The sequence below is a fragment of the Cebidichthys violaceus genome, unplaced genomic scaffold (assembly GCF_023349555.1).
Source record: "Cebidichthys violaceus isolate CVI_PGR_0920_01 unplaced genomic scaffold, fCebVio1.0.p SCAF_1, whole genome shotgun sequence".
NCBI lineage: Eukaryota > Metazoa > Chordata > Actinopteri > Perciformes > Stichaeidae > Cebidichthys > Cebidichthys violaceus.
In genome coordinates this window covers 770,547-788,795 of record NW_027176262.1, presented here as the reverse complement: position 1 = coordinate 788,795, position 18,249 = coordinate 770,547, and the positions used below count along the sequence as shown (strand labels likewise).

General features: G+C 37.7%; 2 protein-coding genes across 8 annotated transcripts in view; both read left to right on the top strand.

Annotated features, from left to right (window-relative positions):
- LOC137868230 (latent-transforming growth factor beta-binding protein 4) overlaps positions 1-5,558 on the top strand; it is a 36,931-nt gene extending 31,373 nt beyond the window's left edge. For 5 of the 7 annotated variants that reach the window (XM_068704884.1, XM_068704891.1, XM_068704909.1 and 2 more), the window contains 3 exons: positions 89-390; positions 1,520-1,672; positions 2,291-5,558. In XM_068704884.1, coding sequence (XP_068560985.1) covers positions 89-390; positions 1,520-1,672; positions 2,291-2,433 — 598 coding nt within the window. In that variant the 3' untranslated portion in view covers positions 2,434-5,558. The other 2 variants (XM_068704899.1, XM_068704916.1) reach the window with 2 other exon arrangements.
- Positions 5,559-11,996: 6,438 nt separating this feature from the next.
- Positions 11,997-17,403, top strand: esrrd (estrogen-related receptor delta). Its single transcript, XM_068706841.1, has 7 exons — positions 11,997-12,062; positions 12,280-12,433; positions 12,770-12,886; positions 13,773-13,880; positions 13,960-14,121; positions 14,295-14,567; positions 17,025-17,403. Exons 1-7 carry the CDS (start codon positions 12,030-12,032, stop codon positions 17,261-17,263), a joined length of 1,086 nt encoding a protein of 361 aa, XP_068562942.1. The 5' UTR covers positions 11,997-12,029; the 3' UTR covers positions 17,264-17,403.
- The last annotated feature ends 846 nt before the right edge of the window (positions 17,404-18,249 follow it).

Here is an 18,249-nt window from a genome sequence, read left to right as displayed (position 1 = left end):
TCCCTCTGTCCATCCCTCTGTCCGTCCCTCTGTGCGTCCCTCTGTCTGTCCCTCTGTCTGTCCCTCTGGCCGTCCCTCTGTCGCTCAGCACTGGTTTCTACTCTGAAGGAGACTTCTCCCCCCCCGACGTCTCCCCCCCCAGGCCCCCATCCTTCCGCCTCCCTCCTGACCCAAGGGCCGAGAGGGCGTTCGGTGTTCGGCCTCCTCCGTCCCGACCCGACGGTCCTCCTCTCAGCCTGGCCCCGCTGCCCGGAGCCCCCTACCAGGTGGAGCAGCACCCTCAGCAGGAGGAGGAGGTGGTGGGGTGGAGGCCGGGACCCCCCTTCACTGAGAGGAGGAGAGGAGGAGGAGGAGGAGGAGGAGGAGGAGCACCGAGGAGGGTCTATGAAAGTGAGCGTTTACTTTTTATTCTATGAGCATTTCAAACTAATAACAGGGAACATATTAATTTATTATTATTGGAAACTTTTTCTATTTGTGTTGAATTTTATTCATAAAAGGAAACATTTTCGACAAATTTCATATTTTTGAATGTTTATTTGAGCACTCTAGTGACACTGTTGATTCATTAGAATTGTTTCATTAATTCACATCTAATACAAAAACAGAACTTTAAATGCTTACAGTTGTACTTTAGTGTCCGTATTTATCATCTATCATCAGTATAGACATGTGGATGACTGTGGTAAGCGGGTTGTCCTTCAATCAGAGGTTCAATCTAGTTATACTAGTTAAACCAGTATAACTAAATTAACCAGTTCAGAATCAGAATCAGAAACCGTTTGCAACATTAAACAATCAACACAGTGCCAGAAATAGAAACATATTAAAATGTACAGTAGAGTATAAAATAAAGTGCACAACAAACAAAAAAGATAATAGGACTGTAAACAAGTGAGATGAAGTGTAGTGTAAAGTGTCGAGTGTGTTTAAATAAGAACCTAGAAGGGATGAGTAGAGGAGTGACCGGTAGGAAGTTGTCCTGGGATGACAGAGTCAGTGGGGGTCCTGGTCTCTGTTCATGAACCCGACTGAAGACTGAAGAAACTGTTCATGTGCCGTGAGGCCTTGGTCCTGATGGAGGTCTTGGTCCTGATGGAGGTCTTGGTCCTGATGGAGATCTTGGTCCTGATGGAGGTCTTGGTCCTGATGGAGGTCTTGGTTCTGATGGACCTCAGCCTCCTGCCAGATGGAAGGGGCTCCAACAGTTCATGTCCAGGGTGAGAGGGGTCAGCTACAGTCCTTCTTGCTCTCTTCAGGGTCCTTGAAGCGAACAAGTCCTGGAGGGACCGATCACCCTCTCACAGAGTGGATGAGGCGCTGCAGCCTGAACTGGTCCTTGGCGGTGGCTGCCACAGTGACTCCACAGTTTACTGTTTACCTCACCAGTGTGTTGTTGCAGGTTATTAAGTTATTAACATTCTTCACAATCTAATTCATTAATTCTAATTTAATCTGTTTTTGTCTTTTTTTATTCGTCTTCTCCTCCTCCTCCCTCTTCTTCTTCTTCTTCTCTCAGGACGTTATGAGTCGTATGCCGGCCTTAGTGCAGCAGAGGATTGTGGGATACTTCATGGCTGTGAGAACGGCAGGTGTATTCGCGTTGCCGAGGGTTACACCTGTGACTGTTACCAAGGATACGAGCTGGACATGACCTCCATGACCTGTACAGGTGAGCAGAGATATTCATTTATTCATAAAGAGGTTATGAGAGGTTTACAGGGAAACACGCCTGGGTTTATCTATTATTATTGTTAATAAACGTTATTTATTTATGTATTACATAAAAGAATATTAGCTGTTATGCTTTATATATTTCTTTATATTTTTAATCAGCTCCACTAACTTACTAACCAACTAACTAACTACTCAACTAACTACTTAACTAACTAACTACTTAATTTTCTAACTACTCAACTAACTACTTAACTTACTTACTAGATTACTAGCTTAATAATTAACTAACTAACTAACTAACTTGTTACTAGTTTGCTTGCTTACTTGCTAACTAACTAACTAACTTAGTAGCTAACTTAATAACTAACGAACTAACTGACTGACTGGCTTGCTTACCTACCTACTCACTAACTGACTAACCTTGCTTACTTGCTAACTAACTAACATACATACTTACTCACCAAACCACTCAATCAATCAATCACTCACTAACTAACCTTCGTGGCAGCCTGATATTCACATAATCCTAAGTCCACAGTTCTTCTCTGAACGTGTGTGTGTGTGTGTGTGTGTGTGTGTGTGTGTGTGTGTGTGTGTGTGTGTGTGTGTCCAGATGTAAACGAGTGTGAGGACTCCGTCTCCGTGGACTTCCGTTGTGTGAACGCTCGCTGTGTGAACACCGACGGCTCGTTCCGCTGCGTCTGCAGGAGAGGATACGTCATGTCCCGCAGACCCAACCACTGTGTGGCCGCCTAGACCGGACCGGACTAGACCAGACCAGCACAAACTGGTCTAGACGATTGAGACTGGACCTCACGACGGCAGACTGGGCTGGACTAGGTGACGCTAAACTGGCTTTACTATAGAACCAGATTTGACAAACACTAGATCCTGGGCTACAATACTGTAGATGCACTAAAGGTTAGACTGGGCCCCAGTTAGACCAGTTCACCAAGTCAGCACACCGTTTAGCTTCTCACTAGACTCCTCTTCTTCTCTCTGTGTCTGTCAGTCGGGTAACGTACTTTAACTTTTAACATGTTTTAGAGTTCATCTGGAAAAAGTAAATAACTTGTTGTTGTAACAAACATGACGGACTGGGACCAGAACCAGGACCAGGACAGACTGGGACCAGGACCAACTGGTAGTTTATTAAAGTGACTGAACACATGAACCTCTTGCTGAAATATGAAACCTCCTCATATGTAAGGAAATATAATGACGGTTATTGTGCACATTCCTTTATTATTCAAAAGGACAAAACGTATTTGTGGAGACGGCGTCAAACAACATAGTTTGGGACGACTCAGTTTTAATATTTCGATTTTTTAATATGTACAATACACACAAAACAGACCCACAATGTATACAAAACACAAACAACACACATTTATTCTACACATTAAACAAACATCTCAACCTCAGTTACTTATATACTATACATCATATTAACTTCAACAAAATATGTTGAATATTTAGATTCTGACCTCTTAATTAATGTCCCAGGTGTCAATATTGTCCACCAGGGTTAAGTATGAATTATTTTTGATACTCTTCTTTTGATAATATTTCTCCCCATATGGTTTCATATTGGGTTCATTTGTTTTTATTTCAATATTCAAATAATAAAAGTGCTTTTATGTTTGTATTTCACCTGGAAAGTGGAAGCTAGCAGGCTACGCTAACTAGCTAGCTAGATGAATTAAATGAAAACAATTTAAACCAAATAAAAACAAGCATAGTGATGATAGATTAGTGATTAATTTTCAGTTTGAATCCCTGTTGAGTTAATTAAGTATGAGTATATGTAGTTCATTATACGTACAGTCACTTTAATAATCCATCTGTTGGTCCCAGTCTCATCAAACCGGAAAGAAGTTTGAGTCCAGACCAGATCTGTGCCAAAGTCCATCTTTATGTTTTTAATCAGGAAATGTCTAGTCTAGAAGGCACAGAGAAACATGGGCTCAGATCAGCTTAAACAAGAGCTTTACTTTTTACCTGAAGAGAAAACAGAAGGAACGACATCAACATCTGAAAGATCTCAGTCCAACGTCACTCAATAGCACAACAATCACTATATCTTCAGCTATATATTTACAGTATATATATACATATATATATATATATATATATATATATACATGTATACATATATATATATATAGGTGTATATGTATATATATATATATATATATATATATATATATATATACCTATATATGAATATATAAACACACCAGGTTCAATATTTACACCAATCTGTTCAATAAACCAAACATTTGAAGGACTACGGACTTAAAACAAAAAGAAAATATTGTAAAACGTTAGAAATATGAATGAATATAAAGTCAATACATGTGCTAGCGTTAGCATGTTAGTGGTCCAATTGTCAAAACAACAGAAAGGTTATGCTAATGTGAAGATGTTTAGCGTTAGCTACCAAACAGTGACTAGCGTCTCGGTTGTTCCTCGTGTAGAAACTACAGTTTGTTATGAAGATCTTTTCCAGCACACTCTAGCTAGCTAGAAGCTAACAGCTAAGGCCAATGTATCTGCTAGCTGTTAGCTTATGAGCTAAGCCAGCATATGTTACTGACTCTCTGTGCCGGGAAATGGACATTTTAAAAAGCAGTTATTGCTCATTTTGATTATTGGATTCTAGCTGTTAGCTGTTACTGGCTAATAAACAAGCTTCTGTTGAATGAAATATGAATTAATTTGATTACATTTAGATCTACTTTCATGTTTGTTTGCTTTACAACAGTTCAATTTAAAGACTTTTAGTCTGAAAATATCAAACACGTCATAAGTGTTATTTTTCTGTAAACGACATCCTGAATGTTTCTGAACATAGAAAACATCTCCTGGACAATATAACACACAGGTTCATGCTCTCACAACAACTTTGAATTATTTACACTTTTTGTCTAAGAAATCTTGCCGACTGCTCCAAATACTACATTACCCATGATCCTCGGCAGCTATTGCCATGGAGAAGAAGCCAGTCAGTGGTGTGAATTGAGAATACCCAAAACATTCCCGTTTTAATGGTGATGAATGAGTTAAGGATTTACTTTAATGACCAAACCGTGTGGTAGTTCAGATGAACTGAGAGTTTTACAATCAACACAGGGTTCATTCACAGCCCGGTGATCTACCTTCACCAACCCAAACCAACAAACAGCAACCGAATCTCACGGGCAGACTTAAAGCTGTTTATAAGTATTTCATGAGTCTTCTTCCTCAGTGACTCTCACTGTTGTTCCTTCACCATCCTCATCATCACGTCACACATACAAACAATCACTAGCGCACCAAACAGGGATTCATCCGCTGCTGAAAATAGTCCCCAACAAAGTCTCTCTTCTCCGGATTGTTTCATCAAAACTAAGTGAATTATGATAAAACTATATTTTTACTTTGGTATTTTGGTTTTGATCTGGACGTGAGATTTGTTAATAAGGAAAAGTATAGAATTAAATGTGATTGATTACCTGATAAACTTTTATAATACTAGATGCATTGATTGTTTTTATATTTGTTGAGAACCTTCAGCTTCCACTCCTGGATGTTCTGGAAGCTGCATTCAGTCATATTGTGTACATAATAATTCACATTTCCTGCACAATAATCCTGTTGTGTTGTTACATGGATGCAGCTGTTTGCGCCTGAGAGAGCGTTTATTGTGTTTTTATCATTAACTTTGTGACGTAGTTAACAAGTATAACATGCACTGTACCTGCCACAGACCGTTGAGTCACACAGGAGGTTTTGTACATTGTTTCAGTCTCTGGTGTCTTCTTTTATTGCTCATTTTTATGTTGATTCACTTTTTCAAACTGTTTGTATGACAAGAAATGAAAATGTATTTGCACACACTTACTGAAACCTGTCTGTTTGTGTTGTTTGTCTGGTCGGATTAAGAAATACAAGGTGTGTACTACAGTACAAATACAATATGTACCTCTGAGATGTAGTGCAGTAAAAGTACAATATGTACCTCTGAGATGTACTACAGTAAAAAGTACAATATGTACCTCTGAGATGTAGTACAGTAAAAATACAATATGTACCTCTGAGATGTAGTACAGTAAAAGTACAATATGTACCTCTGATATGTAGTACAGTAAAAAGTACAATATGTACCTCTGAGATGTAGTACAGTAAAAATACAATATGTACCTCTGAGATGTAGTACAGTAAAAAGTACAATATGTGCCTCTGAGATGTAGTACAGTAAAAGTACAATATGTACCTCTGATATGTAGTACAGTAAAAAGTACAATATGTACCTCTGAGATGTAGTACAGTAAAAATACAATATGTGCCTCTGAGATGTAGTACAGTAAAAGTACAATATGTACCTCTGAGATGTAGTGGAAGAGAAGTATAAATGGAAATCCTCAAGTAAAGTACAGGTACTTTGTATTTGTACTTAAGTTCAATACTTGAGTAAATGTATTTCGTTACATTCCACCACTGGGGATTTCCACTAGCATGTTGCTAACTAGCCTTGTGTTCTGGTGGTGGATGAGTCACTTCAGGTGAAGCTCTCTGTTAATCGTCTCTGATCCTCCTGCTGCCTCCATAACCTTAATGCCTGCTCTGTTTATGTAGATCCAGGTCTGTAAGCCACTTATTATAGACCAAGCCATCCACACACACACACACACACACACACACACACACACACACACACACACACACACAGACACACATCCACACACACACACAGACACACATCCACACACACACACACACACACACACACACACACACACACACATATACATACACAGGCAGCATTAATGGGATTACGAGGTTCGCCCAGTACTGAGGGTGAAACTGTGAGCCAGCGGAATATCAGCTTTCACTTCCACTGCAGGTATCCTCATTCAACACACACACACACACGTAAACCTCCACCACTGCACATGTGAACAAATATCACATCCGTTTAGCAACCATCTAAAAAAAACTTTGAGTTCAAGATCTGAATACAATATATATATATATATATATATATATATATATATATAATATTAAATAATTCATAGATATACAATACATCCTATATATATACTATATAGATAGTATATAGTATATATATATACACATGTATAACATTGTGTTTAAATGATTTACCAACGTAACGTAACAACCGTAACAAAGTAACAACTATTGTCCTTAGTGGACTTTCTTGCGTAATGTTACTAAACATACGTTACGTAGAAAGGTACAACGTTTACCCTCAACCACTACCTTTTGGTTTCCCATTGGACGTGAACAGCAGACTCCTGGGTGAAAGTCCTGTGTTTGTTTGTTTGTTGTCTTCACCCGTATGCAGACGACACCCACGTCTTCCTCTCTGCCGTGTTCTACAACCAACCAGATGTCAAAACCTGGATGCATGAAAACTGTATTAACCTAAAGCACAATAAATATGAATTGATGATTATTGGTCCTAATTCATTAATAACATCTAGAGCTGTAGTCATAACATCAAGATAAGTTAAGATGTATTAATTCTTGTGTTAGAGTTTCATTAAAGATTACAACAGAAAAACAATAAAAAACAGTGGAATAAAAATATAAACATAAACATATATGAGCAATTAAATAACTATTAATAAGTGTGAAAGAAATAATGCTCACACCACTGCAAAATAGAACACAATAGCAATAAGAGAAAGATAAATAAATACAAATAAAAATGTCAACTAAAATAGAAAAAGTAAAATACAACAACAATACACGGGTAAAAATACAAAGTGTATAAGAAGTGATGCCAACACCAGAGTCTGATGGAAACTAATGGAAAAGTTATATTGAGATACATATTTGATATATTAATATCCAATATATATTAATCCAACATTTGAATGCTGCACACTTTTGTTTTTTTCATATGCATTGTGTTTGAAGCCAGTATTTGTACACAGTGTCAGATAAAGATCAGGCTACGCTAATATTATTAGTTATGTATTATTTACCAGTACATAGGATCGTTTACAAATTGTGAAATTCCAAATATTTCCAATAAATCCAAAGCGTTGAAAAGTCCAAAAGTCATCATTTATTAGAAAGAGCCTGCACTCATAGAACCAGGGTTACAATACTGTAACTTTGTTACTTTATCTGACAATATAGTTTCTTTTCAGATTATTATGAAAAAATATATATAATAAACGAATAAATGATGATGTATTATTACAGATTAAACTACCAGCAGTGTATAAAGTCATACATTTTTATAATACGGTAACATAGTATATATTAAAGAGCCCTTTTACTTTTGGTACTTTAAGTATATTTTGATGCTAATGCTTTTGTACTCTTAAGAGTATTTCTACACTGTGGTATTAATAGATAATGAATGAACGTGGTGTTGCTTGTTACTCCTTTGAGTTTTTTATTATATTGATGTTGTAAGATTAATAATGAATAGAAGCGCCTTTGATCTACTTGTGTAAACAGAAGCTAGAATGATGCCGTGTGTTCGAGTCCTGCAGAGAGTCGAGGTGCTGAGAGGCGAAGGCGCCGTTGACCCACATCTGATCCAGATCTGATCCAGATCTGATCCAGGTGAGTGGGTCAGGATATTGTTACTCAGATTATCTCACTGCTTCACTGATGAAATGAGTCCAACAAGCTTGTGGTTCCAACCCTTTCCTGATGATGTACACATCAGTACTTTTAAAGCATGCAGATCGTTCAGCTCTGCAGTAGTTTGACATCAAATGATTAAATCTGAATCTCAGGAATCCATTCTCAGCCCAAAGACACAGGACACGGTGTGTGACTTCAACTCAACTTAAGAAATTAATCTGTCATCTGAATAAATGATATAAACAATAAAACAACACATTCTCTGGTCCCCAGTCAATGAAAAGCAACATCCAGAATAATGTATACATATACATATAAGTAGATGTAGGTGAGACTATTAGGATAAGGACCCGGTGTGTGTGTGTGTGTGTGTGTGTGTGTGTGTGTGTGTGTTAATCCTCAGCTCTCTCTCATTGTCTCCGTTCTGAACACATATTTTACATTTTATTTTCTTCCCAAGATTACTTTCTTAAATAGTTATTATTATTATTATTATTATTATTATTATTATTATTGAATTACTGTGTCCCTCCTATGTTTTTTAACATTATGTGTGTTGATATGGAGACGTTTTCTAATCTGATGTTATGTCTGAACTCGTTCTATATTTATTATGATAAGAATGAACTCTCAGTCAACTTGAAATATATATATATATAATATTGTTCTAAAATCACAGAAAGTCAAACTGTTTTCAGATCAGTGGTTCTCTGTTATTGATTATGATACAAAATGTGGCCTACATCTGTCACGTCCTAATCAATAGAGACGATAGAAGAAGAAGACCGGGGATGCTGCGCGCTGATTGGCTGATCCTCCGGGCTCCGCCCCCTTCAGATCAGACAGATAAATATGAGAGGAGACACGTCCGAGACTCAGAGGTCCGTCTTTGTCTCCACAGGAGACACGAGGTCAGAGGTCAGTTATTATTAATATTATTTATTTTCCACTTTTGTCTTTGGACCTTTAAGCACCTTCAGAAAACTCATTTTTACTGACTGGAAGCTGAGCGTGTGAACGCACCGCTGAAAAGGTTTAATACTGGTCTGTTGGATTAGTCAGAGTGTGTTGGACCGGGTCTGGGATCTGGTCTGGGATCAGGTTCAGGATCAGGATGGAGCTGACAGACTTCTGCTTGACAGACGACTTCCACTTCATCAGCGCACAGCGGTGAGAAACGAAGTACTACAACTTCACTCATGTCTTTGTGTTTTATATGAAGTCCAGGAGGAGTTTCAGTAGTACTAAGAAGTACTTTTAGAGTAGTGGACGTTGTTGAAGTAGCACTTTTGTAGTACTTTACTTTGTTTGTATTGCTATTGCTGCTATTGTTTCTGTTTGTACCATTGACGTGTCTTTGAGTACCTTTTAAAGCGCGACATAAATAAAATGTATTCATATTATTTATTTACTTTAGATTCTTTTCTCATGTTTCTAGTTTCCTATTATCAGACTGTAGTACTAATACTACAGTAGTACAGTCTACTATACTGAAGTACTAATACTATAAAGTACTCACAGCACCACTTTCACTACTAATTTACTTTTACTTTAGTATCAATACCACAGTGTAGAAATACTCAAAAGTATTAGCATCAAAATATACTATAGTACCAAAAGTAGTCATTATGCAGAATGATATATATTTTAATTATTGATGCATTAATGTGTTCATCACTTTAAAGGTGGAGCTCATTTTAATGACTTTAAATACTGCTGGTTGTTTAATCTATAATAATACATCATGTATTAGTTGATGAATCATTTATATCCATAATTGTTGTAAAGTAACTGAAGTTTTAAATAAATACAAATTATAATATTTCCCTTTGAGATGTAGGAAAGTACAAGTATAAAGTAGCATGAAATGTGAATACTTAAGTACAAGCATACCTGAGAATTCTACTTAAGTAAAGTACTTGAGTAAATTTACTTTCCACAGAAATATATAGACGAGTACACCTGCTGAAATGAGAACATATAAACATATAAAAATATAAACATATAAAAATACAAACATAAAAACATAAATGTATAAACATAAAAATATAAGCGTTTAAATGTTTAAACATATAAACATAAACATAAACGTATAAAAATATAAACGTTTAAACATAAACGTATAAAAATATAAACGTTTAAACATATAAACATACAAACGTATAAACATATAAACGTATAAAAATATAAACATATAAACGTATAAACATATAAACATACAAACGTATAAACATAAACGTATACAAATATAAACATATAAACATGTAAACGTATAAAAATATAAACATATAAACGTATAAACATTTAAACATATAAACATACAAACGTATAAACATAAACGTATAAACATTTAAACATATAAACATACAAACGTATAAACATATAAACGTATAAACATAAACGTATAAACATTTAAACATATAAACATACAAACGTATAAACATATAAACGTATAAAAATATAAACATATAAACGTATAAACATTTAAACGTATAAAAATATAAACATATAAACGTATAAACATTTAAACATATAAACATACAAACGTATAAACATATAAACGTATAAACATAAACGTATAAACATTTAAACATAAACATACAAACGTATAAACATTTAAACTTATAAACATAAATGTATAAACATATAAACATACAAACGTATAAACATATAAATGTATAAACATACAAACGTATAAACATATAAACGTATAAAAATATAAACGTATAAACTTTTAAACATATAAATGTATAAACATATAAATGTATAAAAATCCAAACGTATAAACATAAAAATATACACGTATAAACATTTAAACATATAAACGTATAAACATACAAACGTATAAACATATATATATATATAACATATATTATTCATATATATACAGTTTTAAAACCTGTAACTTGCTTCTAGTTTTTAACTGCCGACAAAGACGTCATTTAAATCCAATCATGATTTAAATATTAACTAAATATTATTCTGCATCACTAGTACTTGAATAAAAGATTTGAGTTCTTCTTCCACCTTTTGAAAACAGATTTATGAACACAGACAGGTGACGTCGTCCTGCTGATAGAGACATCAGATTATGGATCACGTTGATGTGGCTCCACAGCGCTCCTAGTGGTCAGAACCTCTGCAGGGTTCCTTCAACTTAAAGGCCAACTACCTTCTCAAATCAGTCCAGGATGGAGGTCTAACGGAGTCCTTTTTTTAGTAGATTTAGATGTGAAAGCTTTGTTATGAGCATTAAACCACCTGTGACTCAAAACATCTTTGATTTAATTGTGTCACAACATGAAGACACAAAGAGCGACAAGTGACTTTTATTCTGAAAATCATTTTTTCTGTTGTTTTTTTCAGTGTTACGACGATCAATCTCTCTTTGATTTCATGTCTCTCTGCTGATTGGTGAACTTCAGCTGTTTAATCTCGCACTCTTGTTCCTCCTCAGCCTCTTGGACTCCTCCTCCTCCTCTTCCTCCCCCGCTGATGAAGCTCAGTCTCCGGCCTCCTTCCTCCTGTCCTCCCCCCTCAGTCCCTCCTTCCCCCTAGACTCCTCTCTCAGCCCCTCACACCGGGCCTTCCTCCTCCCCAGCTCGGCCTCCTCCTCCTCTTCCTCCTCCTCCTCCTCCTCCTACAGCCCCCTCTGTGGAGCGCCGGAGCCCGACTCCCCGACCGGATCTACTTCCAGCGGCGGAAGCGTCGGGGGCATCGCCGCGGTGTCGGAGGCCTCCATGTGTTTCTCTACAGATTCATTTTCAGCTCAGGTGAATAAAGTTGAAAGTAGAAATGTGGATTCATCCGCCGCTGAAAATAGTCCCCAACAAAATCACTGTTTCCTCCAGTTTGATAAAAACGACATGAAACACGTCATACATTAGGGTTTAAGAGTAACGTCTTGGGCTCTGAGACAAATTAATTTATTTTATTTATTTCATTTTATTTCATTTTATTCATTTGTATTATTGTGGCTCCTCTCTACAGGTGGACTCCATCCTGAGGGGGGACTACCTGACCCCCATGGGGGCCGTGGGGCCCAAGAGGCTGTGCCTGGTGTGCGGTGACTTTGCCTCCGGGTATCACTACGGCGTGGCGTCCTGCGAGGCCTGCAAGGCGTTCTTCAAGAGGACCATACAAGGTGATGATCAATAAGAGGAGTCAACAGGCGGAGCTGATCAATACGGCAGCAGCCGCTGTATTGATCAGTGTGTGAAGCTGTGAGCTCACACATCAGCTGCTGGGTTCAGACCAGAGGACCAGAGGACCAGACCATTGATTGATGTTTTAACAAAGATCATATTTTAATTTGATAAACAACTGAACACCTAACTGCAGTGGTGTAAAAGTAACAAAGTACATTTACTCAAGAACTGTACTTAAGTTCAGTACCACCAAATACTTCCTGAGTATTTCCACTCCAGGCTCATTGAGACAGGATGTGATGTCATTGACCTTCCTGTTTGTGGTTACCTAGGCAACATCGAGTACAGCTGTCCGCTGGTGAGCGAATGTGAGATCACCAAGCGGAGGAGGAAAGCCTGTCAGGCCTGTCGCTTCCACAAGTGTCTGCAGGCCGGGATGATGAGGGAGGGTACGTCACGTCCGTCTGTCCGTCTGTTCGTCTGTCCATCTGTCCGTCTGTCCGTCAGGGAGGCTTCCCATGAGCCTTTGCAGTGTTGTTGAGCCTCGTTTGTTATCGGAAAGTTACAGAAATCAGTTTAACGACCACAAAGAGACACAAAGAGACACTAAACGACCTCAAAGAGACACAAAACAACCACAAAGAGACACTAAACGACTACAAAGAGACATTAAAACAACCTCAAAGAGACACAAAACAACCACAAAGAGACACTAAACGACTACAAAGAGACACTAAACAACCTCAAAGAGACACAAAACAACCACAAAGAGACACTAAACAACTACAAAGAGACATTAAAACAACCTCAAAGAAACACAAAACAACCACAAAGAGACACTAAACGACTACAAAGAGACATTAAAACAACCTCAAAGAGACACAAAACAACCACAAAGAGACACTAAACGACTACAAAGAGACACTAAACGACCTCAAAGAGACACAAAACAACCACAAAGAGACACTAAACGACTACAAAGAGACATTAAAACAACCTCAAAGAGACACAAAACAACCACAAAGAGACACTAAACGACTACAAAGAGACACTAAACGACCTCAAAGAGACACAAAACAACCACAAAGAGACACTAAACGACTACAAAGAGACATTAAAACAACCACAAAGAGACACAAAACAACCACAAAGAGACACTAAACGACTACAAAGAGACATTAAAACAACCACAAAGAGACACTAAACGACCACAAAGAGACTTCAAATTGCTACAAAGAGACTCTATTTGTAGTCTTTAAAAGTCACGGTTGACTTTACTACTCCATAGTTGTAGTATTTGTGTCTCATTCAGTATTGTGTGTCTCTGTGTTGCAGGAGTTCGTATGGACCGAGTGAGAGGAGGCCGACAGAAGTACAAGAGGCGTGTGGAGACAGGACTGTGTTTTTACAGTAAAGCTCCGTACAGTCACCCAGTGAGCAGCAGTGAGTTCACTCATCAACGGTACCTTCACCTGTTTTAACTCAGCGTTCATGTTTTATTCACCGCCGCCTGTCTTTTTAGGAAACAAGGTGGTTTCTCATTTGCTGCTGACAGAGCCCGCCCCCCTGACAGCCAATCAGGACGATTCGACCAATGACGGCAGCCTGCAGAACCTCCTGACCCTCTGTGACCTCCTGAACCGGGAGCTGCTGGTTCTGATTGGCTGGGCCAAACAGATCCCAGGTACACTCACCTGAAGGCCTCTGAAGACGTTCAGCAAAGATCTTTACCAGAGATTCTTCCTTTTAACTACGACATCTTTTAATTACGGCCTGATTATTCCGACTACTAATATGAAATGATTTGCATATTCACCGAAGAGACGCCCGACACCTTCTCTGCCCCGCCCCTCTCAGGTTTCTCCGGGCTCTCATTGGTCGACCAGATGTCGCTGCTGCAGAGCGGTTGGATGGAGGCCCTGCTGGTGGGCGTGGCCTGGCGGTCGCAGGGCGCGGCGGGGGAGGAGCTTGTGTTCGCCGGGAACCTGCGACTGGACGAGGCTCAGTGCCGAGCCGCGGGATTGGCCGACCTGTACGAGGCGCTGCGTCACCTGACGGCCAAATACCAGACGATGAACCTGAGCGCCGAGGAGGCGGTGACGCTGAAGGCCATGGCGCTCGCCAACTCAGGTACGCCTAGTACACCTAGAAGTACACCTACTGAAGTATCGAGCCTACAGCCAGTACACATCTGAGGTACTTCAAATTCACTTCATTTACTTCTATTTCCTGCCACTTTATACTTCTACTTTCTATTGTACATGTTGTACTTTATACTGTACTACATCTCAGAGGTACATGTTGTACTTTATACTGTACTACTTCTCAGAGGTACATGTTGTACTTTATACTGTACTACATCTCAGAGGTACATGTTGTACTTTATACTGTACTACATCTCAGAGGTACATATTGTACTTTATACTGTACTACTTCTCAGAGGTACATGTTGTACTTTATACTGTACTACATCTCAGAGGTACATGTTGTACTTTATACTGTACTACTTCTCAGAGGTACATGTTGTACTTTATACTGTACTACATCTCAGAGGTACATGTTGTACTTTATACTGTACTACATCTCAGAGGTACATATTGTACTTTATACTGTACTACTTCTCAGAGGTACATGTTGTACTTTATACTGTACTACTTCTCAGAGGTACATGTTGTACTTTATACTGTACTACATCTCAGAGGTACATATTGTACTTTATACTGTACTACTTCTCAGAGGTACATGTTGTACTTTATACTGTACTACTTCTCAGAGGTACATGTTGTACTTTATACTGTACTACTTCTCAGAGGTACATGTTGTACTTTATACTGTACTACTTCTCAGAGGTACATGTTGTACTTTATACTGTACTACTTCTCAGAGGTACATATTGTACTTTATACTGTACTACTTCTCAGAGGTACATGTTGTACTTTATACTGTACTACTTCTCAGAGGTACATGTTGTACTTTATACTGTACTATATCTCAGAGGTACATGTTGTACTTTATACTGTACTACTTCTCAGAGGTACATGTTGTACTTTATACTGTACTACATCTCAGAGGTACATATTGTACTTTATACTGTACTACTTCTCAGAGGTACATGTTGTACTTTATACTGTACTACATCTCAGAGGTACATATTGTACTTATACTGATTAGCTGAGCTAAGTTACTGTATGAATATGACATTATGACAAGTATTCACATCCATCAAACAAGTATTCTCAGCTTCATGTAGTTACAATATCAGCAGTAAAAGTACACAGTAATTGTCAGCTTCGTATAGTTTAAGTATCAGTAGTAAAAGAACACAAGTATTTACGTAACTCTTTAAAACACTAATAAATACTTTCATCAGTACTTCATGTAGTATTTATCAAAAGGAGGAAGTAGAGACTTTGTTCTGGGTCTATTTCCAGCGGCGGATGAATCCACATAGAGCTCTAGTGAGTGTTGAGTCAGAACACACTAGAGTGTGATGATGATGAAGAAGATGAAGGAACCACAGAGGCTCTGAGGAAGAGGAGGAGCTTGTTCTTCAGTTGTTGTTGTTGCTGCTAGCGCTGCTAGCGCTGCTAGCGGTGTGTTAACAGCTGATCAATAACGTCTGACTGCATTAAACACTCCTGCTGAAGCAGTGCATGATGGGACACTTCCAGCTGAAGTCTGGTCACTCTCCCACTGTCTGAGCCTCGGATCAATAAAGTTTATTGATAGACTCTTCTGGATCCATAAACTGTTAACTGTCTGCTGCAGGACAGTTGTGTGTGTGTGTGTGTGTGTGTGTGTGTGTGTGTGTTCATTAACTTCAGCCTGATGTGTGTCTTAGTTTTTTCTGCTCAGCCCATTAACTGTTTCAACATCAATACTTCACACAATAGAAGATGAAGTGTGTGTGTGTGTGTGTGTGTGTGTGTGTGTTACTAGCCCCCACAGGCTGACCTTGACCCCCTCATGACCTCAGTTTTAGCTCCAGCAGGCTTTTATTTTGAAGTTGAGTCAGAAATTGAAATTTTTGCAGAAATACTTTAAACATGAAAAATACAAACTGGTCTATAATAATAATAATAATAATAATAATAACAATAATCTATAAACTCTTAATAAACTAACATGTTTAAGTGTTAAGTCGTTCATATATTTCATATTTGTTGACTTTAGAACGTTCTTCACACTTTTTCTTTTGATCTCATACTAAAGAGAAAGTGTAATATTAACAAAGCTTTGATTCTGTTGAATATTTTCATCATCATAAAGTTAATAATGTTTATGAACTGAACCGCTTTAATCTTTAGTAAATGAAATCTGTAAAGAAACTAAACGCAGTAGAGTTGAAGTACAAAGTATAAAACAAGAGCTATAAAGAGTCGATCACTGATTCACTGATTCACTTATGAAACAGTGTTTTTATTTAAAATATTCTCTGCTTTGGAACCAGAGAATATTTGACGTTTTTCTTTTACTAAAATCCCTAAAAGCAGATCTCAGATCTCTCGGTCGACTAATCGATTACCTGAGTATTTAGTACTCATGATGAGGACACGTGTCCTGACGTCCTCTCTGTCCGTCCCTCAGACATCGACCCGGTGGACTGTCCCGACTCGGTGCAGCGGTTCCAGGACGGGCTCCACGAGGCGCTGCAGGAGTACGAGTCGTCCCGCAGAGAGGCGCGCCGGGCGGGTCGGCTGCTGATGAGCCTCCCGCTGCTCAGACAGACGGCCGGCCGAGCCGTGCAGACCTTCATCCGGCTGCACCGCCGCCGAAGAGTCCCGATCCACAAGCTGCTGCTGGAGATGCTGGACGCCAAGGCCTGAGCGTCATCTTCATCTTCATCTTCATCATCACCATCACCTTTGTCTAAACCTGCTCAGATTTTCATAAAGTTTAGATTTTCAATCTATTTTTGTAAAATTAAAACTTATTTTTTCTAATGTGAACTTTGTTTGACGTTTTAATGTTCAGGGCTTTTATTTTGTTGATCAAAGACGTTTTAATGTTGAAGACTTTTATTTTGTTGTTCAAAGATGTTCTAATATTGAAGACTTTTATTTTGTTGTTCAAAGATGTTTTAATGTTGAAGACTTTTATTTTGTAGTTTAAAGACGTTTTAATGTTGAAGACTTTTATTTTGTTGTTCAAAGACGTTTTAATGTTGAAGACTTTTATTTTGTAGTTTAAAGTCAGCTGTTCACTGATTCTTGTAGATTTAATGTTTTTAGAATAAAACATTATTTTCAAATGATTAGAAAAGTTGTTTTGTTTTATGAAATCATCATTTTAATTTAAGTTTATATTTTTATTATTTGTTATATTTTATATATTACTAAACATATTTCTGGGTGTTTCTTTTAAATTCCCCACTGGATCAATACATCCTGATTTAATATCATAATGTATTAAAATAAATATATATATAAATAAATATATATATATGAATAAATATATATAAATATATATATATGAATAAATATATATATAAATAAATATAAATATATATATAAATGAATATACATATATCAATATATATAAATAAATGTAGTAAACTAAAAAGTAGTCTCCAGTATTTTCCTCTGAGATGTATTGGAGTAGAAGTATTAAATAGCAGACAATAGAAATACTCTAGCAAAGTACAAGTAACTCAAAATTGTACTTAACTACACTAGTTGAGTAGATATACTTAGTTACTTTCCACCGCTGCTGCGCAGTAATGTGTTCATACGTTCGTTCCTATCGCTGCTCTTCATATTATAGTAAGAGCTTTTATTTTGAAGGTTGTCTACCAACCGGAAATGACCTTGCC